At 38.4% G+C, this 25,244-nt stretch overlaps 1 protein-coding gene across 1 annotated transcript; it reads right to left on the reverse strand.

The window, feature by feature from the left end:
* STAC3 (SH3 and cysteine rich domain 3) lies at positions 1-24,285 on the reverse strand. Its single transcript, XM_053455728.1, has 11 exons — positions 24,080-24,285; positions 10,859-11,126; positions 9,355-9,452; positions 8,598-8,679; positions 5,500-5,597; positions 4,834-4,897; positions 4,222-4,271; positions 2,888-2,991; positions 1,889-1,940; positions 1,410-1,547; positions 1-514 (listed from the first exon to the last, which is right to left on the reverse strand). The coding sequence occupies exons 2-11, from the start codon at positions 11,106-11,108 to the stop codon at positions 416-418; spliced, it is 1,035 nt and encodes a 344-aa protein (XP_053311703.1). The 5' UTR covers positions 11,109-11,126; positions 24,080-24,285; the 3' UTR covers positions 1-415.
* Between the last annotated feature and the right edge of the window lie 959 nt (positions 24,286-25,244).

Genomic DNA, 25,244 nt, shown 5'->3' on the forward strand with positions numbered 1-25,244 from the left:
ATGAATTTTTCCATTATGAGTCAATTTCATTAATACTGTATGGCGCAAAACATTTGCACTTGAACCAGCGTGTTCTATTTCCTTCATGTGAATAATAACTTCTGTAGGTATTACCTTATTCCTTTTGATGAATTCTGATTGTGGTTTTTTCAGGGAACCATTGGTCAGACTTACTCCTAGACTTTGGTCTGGTTGCTCTCACTTGTACAAGGTCATACCAAGCAGACATTGTGGAATCCACGAAGAGCAACATGAGGAAGATTTCATCTCAGTATCCACAATCACAGCATTAAAAGTGAGCTGCAGTTCTTGGTGGAATCATTACCACTTTAGGTGCTCAGAAATCCAGCTGAGAACTATGATTCACTATAATGCTCTCTTTCTCCATATGAAATACTGTATTTCTTCCCCCGCTTCAGATTTCCTGAAGAAAGTCTACTGGGAAAAGTCCTACCTTCCGTCCAGTCAAGACTTTTATGTAACCATTTAACTCTTCTCCTTTTTGTACAACAATCTAGCAACATGATATAAAAAAAAAACAATTAATAAAAACAGATGAATGAAAAAATATGCATTTGTTATAATTGCATATATGAGCCATTTGTACTAAAATGTGTGGTATTTTATCTAAAGAGAAAATTAAGTACGGTATATTGTGATTTGAATTTCTGTGTCCTTTTAATGAAGGTATTTATGCCATGCCATTTGATATTTTACTTTCCTTGTGCTACTACATAAAATCTTTCAAAAAGGCAGAAAGTTGGTTTGCTTTGATATATTTATCTTAAGCTTTATTCTTGTGAAAAATTATCTCTGTTGAAGGGGTATCGCATAATCTGTTTCTCTCCAGGTGCCAGGAAGTAACCTACAGACATGACAGTAAAAAGTCCTCCATGTTCTCAAGCAAGTGCTGGAAGTAGCACAAGTCACATGGTTTACATTTCTAATTGGGACTAAAGATGCCAAAGGATTTAGGCTGAGAATAGACAGTGGCTGTGTAGGTAGGAGCTATGGGCACTATACTGGAATCCTCCAATATACTGTTGGCAGGAATGATGACCAAATTCATGCATTGGGCACTCTGGTGCTTGGTCATCCGGTAAATGCAAAATGAGGCAAACATACAGATAAAAATGAAATTTGAACTTCACATTCAAGTAAAAGAACTATAATCAACATTACCCTATAGAGTGTACAACAGGTATCCCTGTCCTTGTACCACATCTCATAAAACTCAAGAGGTTTCTCTGCGTGGCGAAAAGGCTTTAGCAAGTTACACAAGATCTTCAAGCCAGAGCAACCCAGGAAGCAATTGACCCGTGACCCCCTTGTCTTCCCTCTCCTTGTTTCCTCTGTCTGGACCACAAGTGTTTCCCTCTTTAAACATGCAAATATATCACTATCGTTACCTGGTCTTTCTTTAGCGTGATCTGTCCAATTTCTCGGTTTCCAACAAAAGAACGGGTTACTTTGTATACTCTTTCTCCTGCTCGTACTCGGATAATGAAGTTAGCTGGAAAGTATCCAGTTTTTTCCCCAATCTTGCCCTAAAAATTATAGGAATCAATCAAATTAAAGAACACTGGTGTTCCAGTAGTTTTAAAGGCTTAACAGCTTTTAGAAAATGTTTAAATACTAGATTTTCTATTGGCATGGTGCTGGCTGTGTACAGGGGATTTTATGCCCTCATGCAAATCAACAACAAAAAAAGTCCTAGTTTCTGCAAAAGAAAAAATACCAAACCGAGCAACCAATTAGGAAGAAGTGGAAAAGGCATGCTGGGAAATATAATTTAAGCAAATAATGTCCGAATGTATTTTTAACAATCAAAGTGCCATCATACTATGAAAGTATGATAACACAATGCCATAATATCTAATATACATACCCGCCACCATTCTTCATTAGAGTCATCAATAACTGCGATTCTGTCTCCAGCTCTACAAATAGAAAAAAATATTTAAAAACCAACACAGTTTTGAATATATATATAAGCCATATATGTATAGAATTGAAAAAAAAATAAAAAAAATGGGTCATTCAAAAATAGGATTAAGACAAAGAAAATGTTGAAATAAAAGATTTACTATTCATATGAGTAGCAGAAAAAAAATTATTTCTGGGCAAAAATATACAATAAGTAGGAACTACAACCTTGCATGTTGAAGGTTCTACACTTTGTGATACCAAGATCAGACCTTGTCCCATGGTTGAATTGTCAACATAATCTTTAAACTTGTAGAATGCTCTGACTCCACGCTGAGCAGCATCATACTTGTATTTGTGGGATTTTTTGTCATTATTTGCTGCATGTTTGGTTCTAGGCATGCCAATGAATTAGTTGAATTTGCACTTGGGGGTTATGGTCTTTGATAATATTATTATTTGTTTGTGTTTTCTTATTTAAATTGTACTGAAGGTGAATAAAAATAAAATTAAAAAAAAGATCAGGTCTAGTCAACCAAGACCTCTAGGCACAGACAACATGTTAACAAATGTACAATATATCCAACCATAAAATCAGAGAGATTGATTTATGACTGATGATTTACAACAATTCATTGTTATGTCTGTCACATGCTTAGTCTTAGACAATACTATCCTGGGGCATTTTGGGTTGTGATATTTTTTTTGTTGTGTGTAGAAAGACCCTTTACTGTATCACAGGCTGTATCTTTAAGATTGCTTCTATATAGGGTGGCAAAACGTAAAGAAGCCCTAAATTCACACATCAACTGTGGCAAGGATATCATGCAGAATATACCAGAAAAAGCCTCATAATTGTTTTACCTTTCAGATTACAAGTCAACATTACGAATATGGTTTATAATAATGATCATTTCAAAAATGAAGGAACACCGGTGAAATCAGGCTATACAGTACTCACTGAAAATCAAGGTCATCCTTTTCCAGAGCTTTAAAGCGATACAATGCTACAAAATAATGTGACTGCATGAAACCTCCTCGAACTCCTGGCTGTGCCTTCTTATTCTGCAAACATAACACAGATGAAGTACAAAATATTTTGGTTACGCTGAAGTTTTCTAAATCATATTCTAGAGCAAATGATCTTTGAATAATCCAGAACGTTCTTCAAATACAATAGAATTAGTCTACTCGGTTGGGAATGTAGATGTATCACTTGATCCTTTGACTGCCTGGTTTTGCACAAGTTCTAATGATATATATAAGATATACCATACCAGCAGGGCCGGCCCGACAATGGAGCCAAGTGGGGCAACCGCTCCAGGCGGCACTTTTGAAGGGGCGGCACTTTGCCACCCCAAGCCCTTTTTTTTTTAAAGCCGAGAAGAGAGAGAGAGAGGGCGCCGAGTGGTTTTATCTTACCAAGTTGTCAGTACCCGCTCGGCGCCCCTCTCTCTCTCCTCTGTGAGCCCTCTAGCTCGGTCTTGGTGCTGGCTTGTAATGTTGAGCGCCGGAAGATGACGTCATTTCCGGCGCTCAGCATTACAAGCCGGCACCGAGACTCACCGCAGGACTGCTGAAAGTTAAGTACAAGGGGGGAGAGGAAGGGTAGATACTGGGGGGGGCGGCAGGGAGAGGAAGGGTAGATAATGGGGGGGCGGCAGGGAGAGGAAGGGTAGATAATGGGGGGGTGGCAGAGAGAGGAAGGGTAAATAATGGGGGGGTGGCATTTTAAACTTCGCCCCAGTCGGCATTTTGTCTTGGGCCGGCCCTGCATACCAGACAAAAATGCCTAAACTGTTTAAATAAAGTGCTGTTCCACTTAGATATATCATCAACTGCACTCTCTAGCATGTTAAGCAAACAAGCCTTAACTGATCTATACTTTTATATTTTCATTTAAAGGCTCAATCACAATGTCTGCTTTTGTGTATCTTGATATTCCCAGCAAAATTGTTTAACCCCATTTGACGATGGCTGTTTTCTTCATAAAGGGCTACTTTAGATACAATAATTTTGATCATATCATACAATGTATTATAAAAACATATGATGAAACATGTAACGCTTTTTCCGACTTTTATTTGAAAAGTTTACAAAAGCTAATATAAGATTAATTGGTGGGGCTATATGGGGCATTACACAAACCTCCATGTTTTTCTTTTTCTAATGCTAGCAGGAACATCTGGAAAGACAACACTTCAATAGTGTTTTCCAATCGATTTATTGTGGTTAGTTAGCGGATGTATGTTAAGAAATATATTTATTTTCTTTTTAATTTGTAATTAAAATTACCTTAGCATCCTGCGAGTTCTTATCACCTTTCTTGTCACCATCAGTGGTATCTAGGATAAAACAGGACAACATCTGAGGAAATGACAGCTCTGTACTTGTGTTCCACATTTTATTCCAAGTCCTCAAAGCTCTTTTCAGAAACAATTAAAACATTGGGCGTGCAATTATTATTATTCATTTATAATTGCTGCTCATTATCTTCCTTGAGAGGATTAAAGAGTAGATTGACCTTCTGTGGAATTGTAACTCTGACCTTCAAGTCCGGGAGGATATGATAGAGTAGTCATTACCAGTTACAGGCTGTACTGTTCATCTGAGCTACTAGCAGTGGTATAACTATAGAGCTAGAGCATGGTCTATGTTCAAAGACTGTGGGGGCAAGTTATACTTTATCCTTGTGTCCTAAATTTCTACAAGTGCTGATCAGGAAGAGATCAGAAGAAGTAATATTAGGACACAGATGATACACAGAGACCATCAGAGTGTGACAGCTAAGTCATTATGCCTCCTCGACACACTCAGCAAGAGAGGATGACATAAATACCCTTTTACCTGCTCATAATATCATAATCCGTTAACAGATAATTTGGGTGAAGGGGACAATAACCTCACCTCCGTCCTGTTTACCCTCTTCTTGCTTTGGTGGCTCAGGCTCTTCATCAATCATAGCAGCAGGCTAGAAACACAGACAAGGGAAATTAGGTATCAATAACATAACTCGAGGCAGATACCTGCAAGGACAATTTTAATCAGGACTTTTTCATCCCTAGACTTCATAGAACATTAAAGATACAATTACCATTACAGTGCCTTTAGTGTTCTTCTATCACACATGGAACAAAAGTACATAAGAATGAAAGAGCAGACTTCTAAGTTCTGAGACAGCAAAATGTTATTATTAAAAGCACTGCTAAAGTAAAAGCCAGCTTGAAAAAAAGTGATGACACAACTATTATAGTTTCGTTAGTAATGGTTAAAGAACCATAAAATACAGAGCAGGCCAAAGTTCATTGCTCAGCATGCAGAAGATCCACATAACCTGTAAATTGCAATGTTGTAAAACTGGTTCTGGTATCTATTAGTATGACACGAGATTATTCTTTCTGAATAGAATGTTAATCTGCAAAGTCATATGTTAAAGTAGGCACGACCACTTTATACAAATTTAACTCGTTTTTTTTATATATAACTATTGAGTACTAGAAATGTCACATAAAGGTAAGACTTGCAAACTAGCAATACAAAAAAAGAGATGCATCCACAAGTCGGGTTCCTTACATTTTTCTTGTCATCTTGCCCTTTCTTTCTTTCTTTATTTGCCATGATGACTCCCGTCCTCAATGTATCGAACACAGGATCAGTGCGATTTGCTGCAGCTGCAAAACAAAACATATAGTAAGATTTGAAATCTATTATAATAAAGCTACATTACTCATTGGGCATTCTGGGCAACTGCCGACCAGCCAACAGGGCAACCTGTTGGGTCCCAGCCATGGGCCACTTAAAGAGAGATAAGAACTTCTCTAAGAACTAGCCCACTGAGCCAAGCAGTCTAAGGGACTTTGCTTCTGCATGCACACCTTTGAGAGACTGTGGACTTCTTGTCAGTCCACGGGGTTTTAATGTGATTACATGGGCTTGTATTATGAAGCCAAATGCATAAAATATATATGCGCAGGGCAGAGGGCAGGCAATGAGAGCCGTGTTTTATGGTTCGGCTATTCTGGGCCATCTGAAGCTTTTATTCTACATTTAGTCAAACGGTGTAGAGTAACAAGGACGACTAGATCCTTCATGGAGTCCGTGAATGTGTTTTGGACAGGGCTGTATAATGCACACCAAGTACATGTTGTAGTTGTTTAATTACAGGGCCAATTGGCTGCACTTGCCCCTGAACTGAACATTGCCAGCCACCCTCTGTTTTGCTTCAATTTATAAATTCACCAATCTGAATTGGCCAATAATTAATAAATCCCTATCTCATTGTGCTAGCCATTGTATTATTATTATTATTTATTGTTTTGTATAGCACCATCAAATTCCGTAGCGCTGTACAATGGTTAGAAAAGACATAACAAGTAGCATGTAACATAACAACTTGGCTTACAGAAACAAGAGGTGAGCTTACAATTTTATTTTTAATTCTTTCTTGTTTAATTTAAATGGGTATTATACTAATTTGTAACTTAACATATGAATGAACATATATTGTTTCTAGAAAGGATAACAATAGTATTTTTACTGTCAGAGGAAGGTTTGTGGTGTGGTGATGCCCCCTAGTGGTCAAGGACTAAAGGTAGATACTAATCTTGTGGAATAGGATTTGTTCTGCCATCTGTGTTTTTTTATAATTCTCAGTGTTTGTTATGAAAAATAATAAGAATATACCTCTCCAGCCCAGTAAAACCAGGCCACAGCTGTGCGAATAAAATGATTATGTTTTTCTATAATTTATTTTCCTAGTTTTGGTTTCTCACACTATCTATACTGTTCAAGATGATAAAGTGCAACAGAGAAAAGAGATTTACGGATAACTATTGTTACCATTAACCAAGACATCATAGGGACAAGACATTTACTCTCTTTTGCAACCATCCACTTATTAAATTAGAGTAATTCAAGAGACAGTGGGGAAGTTTCGGCACTAATTCATAATGCAATACATTTAACAACAAGTTATCAAAATAACATATGAATCCCGAGTCAAACAAACAGGCTTAAAACATAAAATATAAAACATATGAGTGTAAATATATGTACATATGTAATACTTCAAATAGAAGAGTTTGTTGAAATAAACCCTTTTTAATAAACAGATGGCCTGTTATGTCTGTTTAATAGACAGCAGAACATAATATGTGATATAGCTGCACAATACTTACTGTAAAGGCTCTTCAAGTCAAGGACCTGGATCCTTCTCTTTGGCAGCCGGCGGATGTCTGCAAGATGTGCACAGACAACCTCCGCTGCTGCCAGCACTTCCACTGGTCTTTCTATGACGGAGCGCCAGTGTGACATGACCTTCCGGTGCTCCACCATAGAAGCCCCGGCGGAAGTACCGGCCAGCAGCAGCGAAGGTTGACTACGTGCATCGCAGAGACATTCACCAGCTACCAGAGAGGAGGATCCCCCGCAGTGCTGCAAGACATCTGGATCCTCCTCTCTGGCAGCCGTTGGCGATTGCGCAATATACCTCCGCTGATACCCGACCGTCAGAATTCCTGGGTAGCAGCGGAGGTTGTGTGTGCGCATCACGCAGATGTCCACCAGCTGCCGCCACTTGACACCAGGGAGTCTGGAGCGTGGGGGACAAGTCTAGGGGTGCACTGGTAAGTCGGGGGGGGCATATAGAGTGGTATAAGGCATATCAGGGGGCAGACTGGTAAATAGGGGGGTATAAGGCATATCTGGGGGCAGAGTGGTATATAGGGGGTATAAGGAATATCGAAGGGGCAGAGTGGCATATAGGGGGTATAAGGTATATCTGGGGGCAGAGTGGCATATCAGGGGGTATAAGGCAAATCAGGGGGGGCAGAGTGGCATATCAGGGAGGCAGAGTGGCAAAAAGGGGGGGCAGAGCAGCAAGCCGTGGGACAGATGTGCATAACCGGGCGGCAGGTTGGCAAATATTTAATATTTACTAATAAAACTTTTTTAGGCTTTTATATTCAGGCTTTTTTTTTTTTTTTCTAAATTTATATTCAAATTTTGGGGGTCGTCTTATAATCAGGGTCGTCTTATGATCAAGCAAATACGGTAAAGAAATGTAATGTAATGTGAGCCCAACGGGCCATTTGGAAAGATCAGAGAGCTGCCTACTAACCTGCCCAGTTACACTGTGGAGGTCTGTGACTAGTTCCATGGTAAGCTTAACCAGGGCTGCACGTTCTTCTGAGAACAAGTGCCATGACTGGATGTCATATACCGGAGCTCAGCAGATAGTACATTGACCATGTCCCTGCCGCTGCAAGAAGGTCAGGACATGCCGGTGTGTCCATAGGGGTTTCTTTAGATGCATTTTATGGACGTACCGGTACGTCTATAGGGGACTGAATGGGTTAATATTACTTTCAGCTACTAGATGGTGTAATACAGATCATGTGTTTCTATTAGGAATAATCATAACCAATTTCAACAACTCAAGTCAAGCCTTTTCATCCTGAGCATTAACACAGAGTTTTTAAGGTTTTTGGCTATAGGGTGGTCCTTCCTTGCAGAAGCAATACACTGGATTAGTCACACACTATATTGATGAATATATAAGAGATACCATAATTAACCAGCAATTATGCTAGTTCAAAAAGAGACAAAACAAAAACAAATGTACCCAGGGCTATTCTGCTTTCTACTTAATTACGGTAAAAAATAGTACTTACAAAAAGGCAGAAGTTCCTTTACACATGCATATTGTTGATTACTGTACAACGGGGAGCTGTATGCACGTCGAAAACCTGGAGGCTGCACAACACAACAAAAAATTCACAATACTTACAATAGCTTCTTAAACAACGTATTTGAGTACATTCTTGTGTACTCTCCAAAATGCATTAAAGGCAGAACAATCTTGGCATAAGAGATAAAAAGTTCATATCAGTGGCAGCTTTAGGGTTTTGTGCCACATAAGTGAAAATGGTTATCAGGGGTCCCATCTTTAAGTTAGTACATAAATAAATGTGTAAATATATACACACTTAAGAACATAATACTAGACCACAAACTAGTTTTGACCAAAAATACACTACAATGATATAATGTTCTATAGAATCTATATGACCTTGGTATACGTGTCTCCCCTTTTCTTTAGACAAATGTGAGCACTAAGCAGCTGCTTAATCTGTTTCTATAATACCATCCAGCCCATAGTGAAACCTAGCAGTAGAGGACATAGTCGACTGTTTCTTCAAGCTAGATTGCTGGAAGACGTACAGAGAAAAAGCTGTACCTTGTTGCATAGTTGTTTACAATATACACAAGATATCAGTTTACTAAGCTCCACGTCATCAATTTATTTTGCACATATATCCATACTACTTCTATTAGGTTTTTGTGATTTTTTCTTAAAGTAATCTGAGTACGTTTATTAGCATTACGGATAATAGTAATAATGAAATAGCAAGGCAGCTCAAAACTTACTATTTTCCCAAAACATTTCTGAAACTCCACATAGGGCTGGCAGTGATGATGGATGTTGGTTTTGCAGTTTTTGCATCTCAATCCAAACTTGTTATTTACTAAAACAGAAAGAAAGAATATATTTAATCTTTGACTTTAAATGTGACAAAGGGTATCATTCTACTTCTGTGGCAGCGGCTAGATGAACACAGAAAAATCTTCGACTGGGATGTCTAAATATGTTTCAAAGTTTTTAGTTGGATTGGGTAAATAGATCAATCTTGAAATAGAACAAAGTAGGTTAACTTTGATCATTATGATTTTAGTTCCATTATCGCTTATTGCTTATGAACTCTCATTTAGGCACTATGATGAAGTTGGTACATTGAAACCGCAATTCTTCTACAAACTCTCACTTTTTTATAACATGCACTATTTTGCTGAAATATATAAACACTATATATATATATATATATATATATATATATATATATATATATATATATATTACACAAGGCAAAGGAGGCCATGTGATGCAAGCTGTAATGATAATCACTACATCAACACATTAAGCTTATGCTTTGATTCACCAAATATCACTAATGATCGGTTCTGTATAACACATGTGTATATTTTGATTTTAGGTGGAACTTGAATGAATATATTCAAGTCGTATCATTAAACTGCCAGAGACCTGTGGGAACAATATATGAGTAATCCAATAATTCAGCTACGTTTTAATTCCCACTTTCCACTGTTGTGCTGAAGTTGCTAACAGACCAGCAGATGGGAATCTAGATCCAAAATGCAATCATTTTAACAATGCTGACCAGGAGCTATTTACTGTGCATTCTCAATGAGATGGCAGATTAAAGACAGCTGCCTCCTGACTCTCACACCTTCTATTTTAGAATTCCTATTTAAGTATTCCTCCAGTTAACAGTTTAAAGCTCCCGCAGTGCATTGCTTTGTCTTGTACCGCCATTGAAAATGGTTAATATTGTCAGCTTTTTTTTTGTACCAGTTCTGTACACCAAAGTAAAAGCCTTTTAGCGACTGAACATATGAAGGCCTACTTCACATATATAATCCCTCTTACCATTGTGCTGGTGCTGACGGAAAATCAGTGCAATGTGACCAGCTAAATTGGGCAGTAAGTGGGTGGTCTAAGATCACATAGGGGGAGTAGTAATATGGTACCTTTAACAAAGAATTATTTTTTTATACTCCTTTGTGCTCACATTAACACATCAGAGTGGACACAAGGTTTGTTTTAAAACAAAATATTTACATCCATTGTTTTCAATGGGTTTTGGGACCGCCCATTGTCCTAAAGGGGTTAAAGGCGCTGCAGACAAGTATATAATATGCGCCACCTTGGTAGCTACGCTCAGATGTAGCTATCCTGTGTCTTTAGGGAAACGTTTAGAGAGTTCTACAAGTAATATTTAGAGGAGCCTTGGCTCCCATGATTTTTCAGAGCATTCCTCAATTTCAGTTCCATGTCGATGTATCCATAACTTACAGACAATCATCCTTGCACACACATCACAGAATTTTGGCTTCTTCAGGTAGTGATCTTTGAATTTATGGGGCTTGTCGTTAACTGGCCGAGGAGGCTCTGGCAGAGGTTCTTCTTTCTTATCATCTTCATCGTCCTCTTCCTCAGATTCATAAATGTAATAAATTATAGGTCCAGAATTTGGCAACTCTCCATTTGGTTGAGCCTCTTGGTCTCCAGACTCATTCTTATCTTTCTTTTTTTTCTTGAACATTTGTTTCAACTTTTGTACCTGAAATTGATCGAAATAATAACAATAAAAGTAATGCTTGAGAAATCTAAGAAAATTGTAGGAAGCCATGTCAATTATGACAATGCTAGAGGTATAGCACAGGTTCATTTTGGATGATGTATTGTATTTGATTAAACAGGGTCATTATAATAAGGCTTGGTGGGAACATGGTGTGCATATTGTTTTAAAAAAAGGTCTTGTGTGCCAAACAATCATTTAGAACTAATTTGTCCATTAAATGTAATTTTTTTTTATTTCATATTCTGAATGTAAAGTTCTTCCTCTGGAGCATCTTCCAGCTGTAATCTCTCCACCTATTTTCGGCAGATATTTAGTGAGAAGGCCTTTATCTATGGATCATAGGGGAGTTCATAGGGAAGATCCTAAATTTGGAACCCCCACTTTAAAAAGTAAAAACACCCACAAAAAAATAACGTTTGCAAGAAAAGATTTCCCTGCTTTATCCCAGCCTTTCTCCTACCTTTTTGCCCCCCTAGGACTCACTTTGTTGTTCCCTGGTGATCTAGTGGGGTGTTTTCACGAAGGGACACACAATGACGCTCTCCAGAGTCCAGTTAACTAGCAGCGCACTCGAAGGATACACTGAGTGGGTTACCCAGGCCACTCACCGCTTGCCGCTCTGCAGCAACAGCACAAACCTGCCACACAGACAGAACTCAGTGCTCCACAGACCTTAGAGTTTCTTTATTTTCATGTTTATAGTTATGATTAAATCACTTTATTATGTCAGAGCCAGATTCCCACACTATGGGGGTCAAGGCAAGGTACCAAACAAGGGCTCCATGCCAATCACCTCACATATGCGGCAATTTATATATGTGCGACCAGACCCCCCACAAGCCTCTGGGGCAGGTGCCTAGGATGCCTTGTGCATGATCTAGCGCTGGTGGAAAAAGTTATAATTTCTAGTCACTTACACAATTGTCTAGTAGGGGCATGTCAGTACAACTTGGGTTTGCATGGAAGTTTATTAACTTAAAATCAGTACCTTTAGAATAGGGTAGAAATATCCCTTTTTAGTATCCCTCCTACTTATCTCTCCCCTTTTCCCATCTCTCCTTTATCCTCATCTCTCTCATCCTCTTTATTTCAATTTCTCTTACTTTTCTTTATCTCTTCTCCTTTATATGGCCACGCTCTGTTCCTGAATCCCTGGGCTAGTCCAAATTTGTTTAAAAAAAGAGCTGCTCTGAAATTGACCAGCTAAAACCAGCCCTTTGTGAAGAATTTTGGATGTTTGGGCATGTATGTTAGTGTATGCATGTGTCTGCCTGGGTATGTTAGTGTCTGCCTGCCTATGTGTGTGGGGGTATTTTAGTGTGTGTCTGCCTGAGTATGTTAGAATGGGTGTCTGGGTATGTTAGTATGTAAACATGTTTCTTTGGGCATGCTAGAATGGGTGTATGGGCATGTTAACATGTATAGCTGGGTATGTCTGTGTGTTAGTGCTGAGTATCTAGTTGTCTTGGTGTGAGTGTCTGGATGCGTGTGTTAGTGTGAGTGCTCCTCTCGAGGTCAGGCTTTGGATCTGCCCTTGTCTGGGAGGCACAGTTCTAATGTGATTTAAATCATTTATCGCAAAGAGATCATCAGGAATATGCTCTTCAGAGCACACACACTACTAACATGTGGACCACCACAGTGATCTATTCTATTCTATCTCCCACTCTACTTGCCATATACATGCTGCCACTTATACATAATCAGTCATCATGGCTTAAGAGATCGCTGCTATGGGGATGATACACAACTTTTTCTTTATTTTGCACCAGGAACTAAGGATCCAACACCAGTAATCAACATATACTTAGCAGATTTCCTACAATGGATGGAAACCCGCTGGTGAAAGGTAAATCCTGATAAAACAGAAGTCCTGCTGATCAGAGGAAAAAAAGAAACCAATTCTATTAAACGCCAACCCACCCAGTGTAAAACTCGTGATTCAGAGCTATGCAGATCAAGTGACGTGCGAACCCTTGGAGTGTTTCTTGACAGCGGTTTGTCACTTAAAAATCTGACTTCTGCTGTGACAAAAATCAGCCTTTTTTCATCTGAGGAACATAGCCAGGATTAAGAACCTAATCCCACTTGAGGACACTGCCACCCTAATCCATGTTTTTGTGACATCTCGTCTGGATCACTGCAACGCACTATACCTGCTCCTCCCAGAAATAGAACTTCATCGCCTACTGATACAACAAAATGCAGCAGCCGGGCTATTAACAAATCAACCCCGCTTATGCCATAATCACACATTCTCTGCTTCTCCATTGGGTTCCTATTAAATGGACAATCTATTTTAAGATGGGCTTTTTGACATATAAAGCCCAGAGTGTGCACAAAATCAGGCTCCAATGCATTCTGCCATGCTGCGCCAACGCTCTGGAACTCTCCACCACATTTAGTCAGAGAAGCCCTATCTTTAGAGAAAAAAATACTTGAAATGCACCTTTTCTCCCAAGCATTCAGCTAAATCAATTTTATTGCTCCACTTTTTTAATGTCCAATCATGTAACTAAATTAATTTAATATAGATGTTTACCCCTGTAAAGCACTTTGAGTCCCGCTGGGAGAAAGGCATTATATTGTTCTTGTTGTTGTTTGCAAACTTTACTGTGGACTATTCTTAGTTGATAATGTACCTATGCAAGTCAATTCAACAATGTTTGATTTCATTGTTATTAATTGGTTGAGCCACAAGTGTAACGGCAGGTGAAGAGCTCTCAACTCCCACAAGGTTAATATTACAACTAAATATCTCCCAAAAATGTACACTGATTTCCAGACCAATACAAAAAGCACAAGATGTTTGAATGAATGAATTGCGTTATGGTAAAAGCTGTGATTGCAGCAGTTCCCTTTAAATAAATGGCCAAAATTCTGGCCAGATCATGCTTTAGCATACGGGACACCTTGTATAAAATCCAGAGAAAACTGCTCCCCTGGTCACATGATCTGCATTCTGACATCATGATGTCTGCTTGCTCCCTTAATCTGCAGTATGAGCAGGGGGCTATATTTGTCAGCAGCCTTCAGCTCGTAGCGGATGCAGCTAGTTATTTTCTGATCTTATGGGCACAGAGCATAAGACTGTCGCACTAACCAGTGACCGCAGGTTTCAAACCTATATGCTGACAGTCAGCAGTCTAGCCCATGCGCATGTGCAATGCCTGTTTAAGTGGAACCTGGGTAGAACGTTGACATAGGGGCTGCTAGTTACCAGACACATAATGCCAGCTGAACATCACTGCCACATTCTATCCCGGCATGGTTGCAACAATGCAAAAGTTCACTAAAATATTAGTACACACATGGCCGTCCTGTCCATATGAGGAATCTGCATGGCCGCTCCATTAACAGTGTGTCTGTGATTTAATATTGATTACTTACAAACCCCCTTACATTAGTGAACAGTGAGAAAGAGTAATCCTATTTTTATTTGTAAAATAAATAAAAATTGTACCATTTTAGTTATGTTTTGTCCAGCTTGATATTCTTATAAGAATAATGTGCACCAAACATCACACGCTTATTTACATAACATTAGAATTGAAAGCATATCCTTATGTCATTTGCCTGTCATAAATGGTAAGTTTAGTAAATGCAGAGCATGTAAATATTTTAGGGGGTGAGTTTATCTCAGTAAGCCTGTACATCAAAATTATATGTGTGGGTTCCAAGAAACAGCATCATCCCTAACAAATATTTTTTTGGAAAATCTAATGACCAGAGAAACCCGGTTGTTAGAAAACAAAGTCCTGTCGTAGCTCATAATATACTCTAGGGCTGCCTTCCATTAACCTCCTTCATGCCACATTTCAGCCACACACTTCCACTCATGGAGTTTCTAATTTATTTAATAAAACATATTCCATCAGTAAAATGATAGATCATGAAGCCAGATTTATCCTTATAGGCTATGAAGGTCTCAGTTAAGTGAACTTCTACTGCAGGAAGAGCATGGCTTTCTTCAAACTCTCCTTACACATTGAGCATAATATATAGTGAAGTGAGGGAGTTGAAGCCACAAACCCTCCTGCAAACACTCCTGACTTCTCAGATTGTTAACCCCTTAACGTCCATTGCCGGGTCAGGCACGTCATGCAAAACGGTCACTTAACGACCTATGACGTGCCTGACACATCATGAGACTTAAACAAGCTTAGAAAGTGATCAACGATCACTTTCTAAGCTTAAACAGTGTTGCTGTAATGCCTCGATGTCGAGGCATTCAGCAAGACCGAGATCGGGCTCAAAGATAGGGCATAGGCACAGACTGACCAAAATAGGGAAAAAAAAGCACACTTCCCAAATGTGGCCTTTTAACCCCAAACAGCAGTCAAACCCATGCATGGGTGGTATCACTGTGCTCGAGAGATGTTGTTCAACACATATTAGGGTGTTGTTTGATAGTGACGTATACCTGGAGCTAAAAAAATTTAATTTGTGTAAAAAAAAAATACCAAAAAAATACTACCACAAAGTGTGGCAAAGGTTGGTGGTAGAATCTCATGCATGGAAAGGGTTAAAATACTAGCATTTGAAATACCTTGGGGTGTCTAGTTTTCAAAAATATATGGTATGATGGGGGTAAATTCAATTAGCCGGCTTCAAAGATGGTCCTATTAGGACATGGGGGCAGAATGACCAGATGTAAAAAGTTCCAAGTTAAAAAATGTGCACTTCCTTAATGTGGCGTTTTACCTCCCAAACAACCCAACAAACCCATGCATGGGGGGTATGACTGTACTCGGTAGATGTTGCTGAACACATATTGAGGTGTTGTTTGAAAGTGTTGTATACCAGGAGCTGTAAATCCATACCTAAAGAGCAATTTTAGCGATAAAAAACACAAAATAAATTACTACCACAAAGTTTGACAAAGACTGGTGGTAGAATTAGTGCATGGAAAGAGTTAAAATTCTAGCATTTGAAATACTCTGGGGTGTCTAGTTTTCAAAAATATATGATTTGATGGGATAAATTGCATTGGCCGGCTTCAAAGAGACCCGAAATGGCACATGGGGGGAAGAATTACCAGATTTGGAAAAAATGGTTTTGAAATAGCAAAACGCTACTTGTACTTAATGCTCCATAACGTGCAAAAAAACATAAAAACATTGGGTATTTCTAAACTCAGGACAAATAGTAGAATATATTTAGTAGGTTTTTTCATTAGCTTTTTTGGATGAGTAAAAGATTTTTGGGGTAAAAGTCAGAAAATGTGGGGTTTTTTTTACATTTTTCATCATATTTTATTATTATTTTTATGGGAAATTAGATAATATGATCAAAACAATGGTATCTGAAGAAAGCCCTTCTTGTCCTGAAAAAACAACATATAATTTCACTAAATGAGTGAGGAGAAAATTACATCTAAACACGAACACCGCAAAAGTGTTAAAACAGCCTCGGCCCCAACGATACAAAAGGTAAAACACAGCCTGGTCCTTAAGGGGTTAAATAAACCTCACGTGTCAAACAAACCGCCAAAAGACTGTCTACTTAACCATTACGTAAAACCTTAATGTATATTTTCACCCGATTAGGGAAAACGTTTAATCAGTATCTCTGAATGTATGTTTTGGATTTCCTGTCAGCAGAATCTTATTATTTAAGAAATGTGGAGCCTGTAGAGCTTTTCATTCACTTATATTATCTGATGTCTCCAATGGTCACACATTAATACTGAGAATAATGATTGTAACGCACTTAGGCCGAATCTTTCCTTTTGATGACGTTAGTTGGAATTTTGGAGGGCAGGGCATGGGAAGACACCAACACTGTGGCGATAAATCACTTTTATTCACCTTCATATTATAAGAAATATTTCTTATACCAATATAATATGTTTGAATGTATTGTCTTGGTCCCAGAGAAGATTATAAGAACAGGTTGAGAAGAAAGTTCTGAGGACTGCAAAGCTTATCCATTGACTCAATCAAATTATTGGTCCAATAAGACAGACTCCACTTAAAAGTTAGATTTGATTAGGAAATCTGGGCAAACATTGTTGGTTTTTTTTTTTTTTTTATCTAATGCCGATTTCCTAATAGTTTCCATATAATACCGTCAACAGCATGATCCTACATAACGATCCATTTTTATTTTTTGTAAAAGTGGTACATTGCTGTAAGTTTGGGGCTATGTATAAATGTATAGTATGTTAAAGGATTAAGTTGCAATCATCAAATGCACCTGCAATGTATACTGTATTCTGCAATCTTAAAGCTTTGAGTCACATAATTTAATGTATAGAGGCAATGTTATAGTTTTTTTTTTGTTGTTTTCTTTTTTTTTTTTTTACATTTTATAACAAAAATGTTTTTGTCCAATCATACCTAAACTTCCTGAATATCTTCAATCTCAAGCTAATTGACACAAACTGGGTAAAAATGTACGTATTGTTCTAGTTTTTGCATAATCTAATATTAGCAGGTGCCTATTTATTAGCCATTTGTATGTGTTCTAGTGTGGTAAACTATAGTCTTAATCACACAGTTGCACAATCTGACCAATGAAAGTCAATGGAGTAAATCATTTCATTGTACATCAGAATTGCCAAAAAGAATTAGCTCAGTGTGGTGCTGGAGCAGGGAAAGTTACCCAAAATATCACGACTGCTGACAAACATGGCAGCTTCTAGGTCTGCACATAAAGGATGTTTATTAGAACAAAATAAGCCTACACTGAAATTACTCTATATGGCACCTTAAGATCAAGGAGATCGGTTTTTCAATGGGCTTCCCCTTTAAAGATGTTATAAACCTAAGTCGCTAACAACAAGCGTAATGGCAGGGAGGAGGGATCTGTATTGACACATATGCCAGCTTAGGTGCTAATGGCCTTTGTAGGCCCCCTACACCCTTTTCCCCCACGAGTGCCAATTCTGAATTACCTAGGAGGTGAGGTCCAAGACTCACAGCCTCCACATATTTTCTGTCATCTATGTGTGAAGTCATGGGCATCCACATGATTTTTTTCCAGGGAGGACAAATTATCCTCCCTACCTTTCCCCTCTCCCAACCCCAATACCTCCTGACTTTCCTCCACGTTGCCTACCTTTGTTGACTTAAGGGAGGGGTTTCCTGCTGGGAGGCAAGTGTCACCCATTAATAGGAAAAAATATATGACAATGTTAGTAGCCAACAGACCAGCAGATACCTGCACAACTTGAGAACCTTGGTTTACAATACCTGGGTGGCAAAGATTAGCCACAACTACCTCAGTCTACCCCCAGTCCTATGGTGCACACTGTATCTCATGGTAGCTGCAGTTGGTCTGTAGTGTTGGCCACCACAAACCCAGTCTATAACTACAATCTCCATGAAGTTTAGCTAGAAATATGGATGGCTGAATATAATTGTAGATGCAGTCAACAAGTTAGTGTTTCCTCTGTAGTGTACCACCCAAAGCCCATTCTACAGTTAGTAGCGACTATTCCCAAATTAATCTAGCTATGTTGCTTGCTCAGCATAATGGAAGTTGAAAATGTTATGTTGTGCAGTGTACTTATGTGAAGCACAGCAAATGTTCTGAGGTATTACAAAAAGAGGGTAGTAAAAAAACACTAAGGGCTAATTTACAGTGTATAAAGTATCCACAAATGTATATCTCTGTAGCGAATTTATTCACTAAAAGGAGCTTTCACAGAGTTTGGCCCCTTAATAATGTATAGTAACATCAATAAGATTTCCCCAAAGGCTCCACATCCATTTAATTATACAAGGCCACCTCATCTCTTTCTACTGGAGAAAGTGGCCAGGATTGTCCCTTTATATTTAATAGTGATGTGAGAGTTAAATCCACAGCTGTCATGCAAATGATTCTGCCACTTCTCCCATTGGTGAATAAACCCCATTGATTTGCCTTTCCAGACGTCAAATCACATACACTTTTAACTCTATAATACATTCATCTATATTTAATATGTCATTTTATTCTAGTTCACTTTGTGAAATGTTTTCCAATTAAAGTGATGAGGTATACAGCTCGCTAAAAATACTCTCACTTTACCGGAACATGAAGTCATACACTTAATGCTACACACACACAGCTAATTCACATACCTACCCTAGTGAAGACACACATCTCAAAAAGTTCTCATCTACGCAAGGAAAAATAGTGCCTCTCAATGCGACACTAAACCAGCAGGTCAATAATATCATTCAAAATAAATAAAGGCTACAGGCACTCAAGGGTTCCAGCTAGGCAGATTTATTGAAGGACGACAGCAACAACGTTATCAATAATATCATTCAGACATGTTATATATGTCATATTCCCATAAAAAAATCCATACCTTTTGCATGGCTACAATGTTCATCCTTCCATGTACCCGACAGGGATGTCTTATGTTTGTCTGTTGAACAAATACTAGTCATCCCTGTGTCCCACCCACCTCATATGTGTGTCCTTGTGAATAGGGGCAAAATGATCAAGGGAATTAAAGAGGCTAAAAATACAGAACAAGGAGATTAACTTTTTGTTCCGTGGACAAACAGGGAACGGTTGGCATTACTCTACAAATGTACACGTCAATAAAATTTAGACTTACGGGATAGGATGGTCATGAGTAGACTGCCTATTACAAAGCACAAGAAGGTGCTTCGTGGAAAAGTTATTACCCAAACCAGTAGGAACAAGACAAACAGAAGCTTTACATTGAAAATATGATGGTTACCATTCACCGATTCAAAATGTAATATAAAAGAGTAAAGTGAGGACGAGCAATGCAGGCCAGTGAGTGGTTTTAGCTCTGTGAGAAAACACATCGCAAATGAAGCAAAAGATGAGGATGAAAATGATGAATGGTCTGCTAAAGCATAGGAAGGCCAGCTATTGCGTCACCAGAAAGCTTGGAGAAAATTACTTACAGAGCTCACACTCTCTCCAGCCTCTTTAGAAGAGGAAGGGATCAGGAACTTCAATCTCAGTCATTCTGGAAGCATTCAAAACACACATAATTTTAAGATTTTGGGGGAAAAGAGCCTACATGGCCCTGGCCCAGATGTTGCGGTTTATTTACTGATGTGAGAATTTGCAGGAGAACTATGGATCATTCTCCATTTTTCAAGAAATCTCCCCAGAGTGACCATGCATCATATGATTCTCCTGTAAACTCCCACCTTTATGAATAAACCCTATTTGTACAATATTTGTGAACTAACAAATAACTGTACCATGACAAGGAGGTAAAATGTCTGTTGGAAAGACCATCAAGACCCACTTCTTTAAAGACGCTTACAACATTGCACATTAACTGGTTTTGGTCCATTTGCACGTTTAATTCAATTTGTCCAAATTTTTACATTGGTTTTTGTCATTATTGCTTTTTAAGACACCAAATTTCGTTTGCTGCCCATTTGTTTTGGATGAAAAATCAGGGGTATTTTAAATTCAAAAATGAAATTTGTTGTCCGAAGCCCACATTTACGCTCTATCATGCTCTCCAAATGTCTCCCTACATTTTCTGCCAACCACGTGCGCATCTGTGTCTCGCATCTTCTTCTTCCTTCTTCCTCTCTGTATTCTCTCTCTTTCTTCTTTGGAGACATCCTCTACCTGGATCCTCCAACCGCCCAGGGGAGAGGGCATTACTGGAAGGTCCGCCATTTTGGCTGGCGTTTGCTGTGGAATAACGTCCACGGAAAGAGAGAAGAAGATGCGAGACATGAAAGCGGAGCTGCGAGACACAAATATGTCAGCAGAGGAGGTAGGGAGACATTCAGGGAGTGCGTGAGTATGGAAGTGAAAGAGCACACAAATGTTAGATGAAAATTCTGAGGTTTTTGGCTTCGTTTTCCTGCATTCATGGGGACCTGGCCTTATTTTCTGTGAGAAGTGTTAAATTTGCAATTCGTATGAATCTGGACACACAAGTCTACTCTGTATATAAATGTAGACTTATTTGGGAGCAGTTACCAGCTGATATTTGAGCAGCTGTTTATCTGTACTAGTGAAATTCTTAGTCACAGCCTTGAACATCACATGCATTAAATTATTAGACATATTAATGTTTTGTTTCCAAGGTAACTGAATGGGAGCTTTAATATTGGTGTTTGATACATTCATACTCCATCCTTTTCACATCCACATAAAATATCTATAATTTGTGAAAATATGCTCAAAAGCACATATTCTGCACCAATTTAATGTATTTCTATGTCTTTCTTTCCTTCCTTAAGATCACAAAACCTTAATAGACCCCTTGGAATGTGATTGTTCCTCCACTTGAGGCCAATATGCATTCTTCTTTATATGGTTTATGGTAAACTGTCCATTTAACAAATAACTTATTATGTTCCCCCTCATGTTTGTCCAGCAATTAAAATGGTCATACAGAAAAGGCTGCAGCAGAACATATTACATTTTGGCATTTATTCATAGACCTATAAGACATCTTTGCCCATTAGATCATACATCTTCATTTGATTAGGGGGGTGGTGTTTAGTCTACTTAACAGTATAACATGCAGATTAGGCAAACATTGGTAGGATAATCCAATGTTTTGCTGTATATGGATTCCTGGCTGCCACGGTCTTCTGTTGCAATTCTTCTATTGTGTCTGGCAGAATATGCGGTTTATTTGCCCTATATTTGGATGCGTCCAGGAATACATTTGTTGTTCCGTGAGCAAGACTGTCATGGTTCCCTGCAGACGATACTCCCTTTTTATCCAGCATTAAATAAAAGTTAAGGTCAAATTGTGAGTTCCTCTTCAATACCACTGTTTTGTTGTATCAAGATCTAATTCAGAAAATTGTATTGGTTAATCTTGACAGCAGGAGGATTCCAACAGAGCTGGAAGAACATTAGCGGTCGAACGTTCAGAGATGATTTAATAATACTTTTGCTACTAGATAGTTTTCGTTTTGTCGGTGAAACCAAATAAATCTTGTAATGTCTTTATACTGTAGGTACTGCTTGTCCTACAACACTGCACTGTGCGGCCGTTCCAAAATAAACCTCTTATCGAATATACTACGGCTGCCATAAAACAATGTGAGATGCATGGGGAACGTAACATCAGCTCATCATAAACTACTCCCACTTGGATTCACGCTATTTTGGATGGCTATGTAACTGAAGACTGAGATATTAAAAGCCACGTTTGATGGCTGACAACAGCTGTACTGTCTGAACACTGGGAAAAGATATTAACCCCTACTAGAGCACCCCTTGATTTTCAAGCAATGTCAAGCAAACTTTTGATTTAGACGAACAAAAAAGCGGCTTCTAATCCCACGACTAATTGCCTGAAACCCGCAGGCAAAGAAAATTACCTGATTCTTGTTTCAAGATAACTCAAATGGTATTTCAGCTGAAGTTAAGTTACTTTAGAATCCAGAATGTGATATTTCTATTCTGAAAGTCTCAAAAAAAGGCCAGAATTATCCAAGCCGTCTCATGTTTTGGAACTTCTCAGTTACAGTTTACACATTTTAACAAAATTTTTCAAAATTTTTCCAAGGTATAAAAATTCCCTGTTTATTCCAGCAACAACCACTTCATTCAGTCCCCACTCAGACACATTCCATTAATTAGAGGTTTCTAGACAAACAAAACACACATAGCCAGTAGTTGGGTTACTAAATCTGCTTGAAAGCACACTATTGTAGCGCAGGTATATTCATGGTATGATTTGGACCACTGCAATAGTCAAGTATTCAGCAGATAATTTTTTCTGCCATTTGTTGCAATAGTTACAAAAATAATTGACAGTCTGGAAATGAGGAAAAATATATTGTCCATAACCAGAACCTGCATATTGATCACCAGACCTAACTAGGGGTAACTGTTTAGCCAGACCAAAAACAAAAATCAAATTCACTCAGATATAAGCTATTTATAAATCCTCATAATCTAACCACACTAAAAAAAGGTGTACCCACGAACCCATCTGTTCTTCACTTTTTTCCTAGCAGTATCCAGAAAACTGATTTTTGATCAGAAATATTGGGAACTGACACACTAAACCAGTAATTGCTCTAAAATCATTTTTCGGTTAACCAAATTACAGAATATTGCATCCCATTGCTGAGTTTTCACTCACACACTGCCGCTGACTGAACACGCTATTAAATTAAGTGGTCTATGCACAACTTTATACTCCAAGGTCTAGTTCATGGAACTGGTTGTAAAGACCAGGTCCCTTCAGGCGAGATAGTGATGATAGAATCCCTAAAATACAATGAAATATGCTGGGTACTTACTACACAAGTGATATAATAAAACAGTAACAGCCGCTGTATTAAAGTCAAATGCTGGTCCTGCAATAATTAGGCGGGAAAAAAAAGTCCACAAGGGGTGATTTGGGACTAGTAGTACTTGACAAGCCCACCATTTCTAAAACGTTGAACGCTTACAGTCCTATAAGCATACAGTTAATGATTTGAGAACACTTGCCTGGTTTGTAACATGCTATTATTCCATTTTCAGCATGGTATGATAGACCATAATAACTGGATAGGTGTATTGCCTGAATATAAGACGAGAGGACTGGCTGATATCTGAGGTTTCTACAACACAAAAAAAATGGAAAGACTACACCTGCCAAGTACTCATCTATGGTCAAATTCTGTATTTCTAGGTTGATTACAAGCTCTTCAGGGCAGATACCGCTATAGCTTGCAAACATGTTCTTTATTATATATAATTAGATTAATAAACTGATGCTTCTTCCCACTCCTCTGTACTACACTTCAAGCGTTAAGGTGTTCGGAGATATGCAAATAATATACATAAAGCCATAGGAATCTCACACACAATTTTCCAATATTGCATAGAGCAATAATTCAGACATTCTTTCCCCAATGGACATTACACTTTTTTGGGGGGTTGCACATTTACTATTTTGACAAATTAATCAGTACTTCCAAGTTGAGCGCATAGAACTGAATGAACATATGCATACCACATAATATTCTTACCTCTTGCTGTTTGATGGAGGTCCACTGGGTTGCTCAGGGAACTAGAGCCACAGAGTCGTATAACAGAGATAGAGATCAGTCCCTTACATCTCAGATACAGAAATGCTAAACTGCTTCTTGAATGAGGGGCAGTGACATGTCTAGAGGTGACAGGACAGCTGATGTGCTAAGGCTGACACGGAGAAATTGGAGAAGTAGAAGTAGCATGGTTGTTGTAGTCCCAGCAGAACTTAGAAAGGTGGAGATGCGATAAACATCACGTCTGAAATTGTAATACCCTTTTTATGCGGGGCACTTAAACTTCTTCATTAATATATCAACTGAACAATTTTCAGTAAGTTTTGTCCATCCTAAATATTAAACACCACATTCAACAGACAAAATCTGGGTTTAATATCTTCAAACTTAATCACAATCTTGAATAATGTAAGGTGTTCAAGAAGAATGAACATTTGTCTTCATTTCCTCAGCAACAAAATACCAATTTTTTTTTTATATGGTATAATTAGCAGTTACATTTTTAATTTGGATATTTTCAAACCCCCCCCCCACACACACTTTTCATGGTTTGGTAATGGACTGGGTGATACTGGAGATTTACACATAGGCTTTAAAGGACCGATATCCTACCGCTTACTGATTGGACTTTTGCCCACAAGACCAGCACAATTTTTAGTTCTCGGGGAAAACACTGATTAGAACACAGCAAGAGAAGAAACATTCGATTCACACTGATCTCCACAAATTACAAATTTAAAATAGACACTTCAGAAATCCCTTATAAAATGTTGGCACCTGTTACAGAGAAACACTCATCTATGCAGCCATGCGAGATACCTATGTATTATATACAAGTACCGTTAGAAAACATCTATGGGAACAACTGTACCAAACTATTCCTGGAATTCTGTCAGGAACTCCTATTTCCACCAGATCTTTATTTAGATTTATTTTGGGGGTGGGAATGTACATTATGGTTAGTTCTGGAATGCCTCAGATGCTTAACATTTCTTCGGTCAGTTGTTTTGAAAGTTATTTGCCAAACACATTCCATCCATTACATGCTCTGGTCCAAGCAATCAAGTTGTTTGTATTTTAACACAATAGGCCTACGTTTTCTGACCCTATTCACATATATTTTTGTGCTTTGATACTGCTTGATCCC

This window comes from Spea bombifrons, chromosome 2 (assembly GCF_027358695.1).
Source record: "Spea bombifrons isolate aSpeBom1 chromosome 2, aSpeBom1.2.pri, whole genome shotgun sequence".
Lineage (NCBI taxonomy): Eukaryota > Metazoa > Chordata > Amphibia > Anura > Pelobatidae > Spea > Spea bombifrons.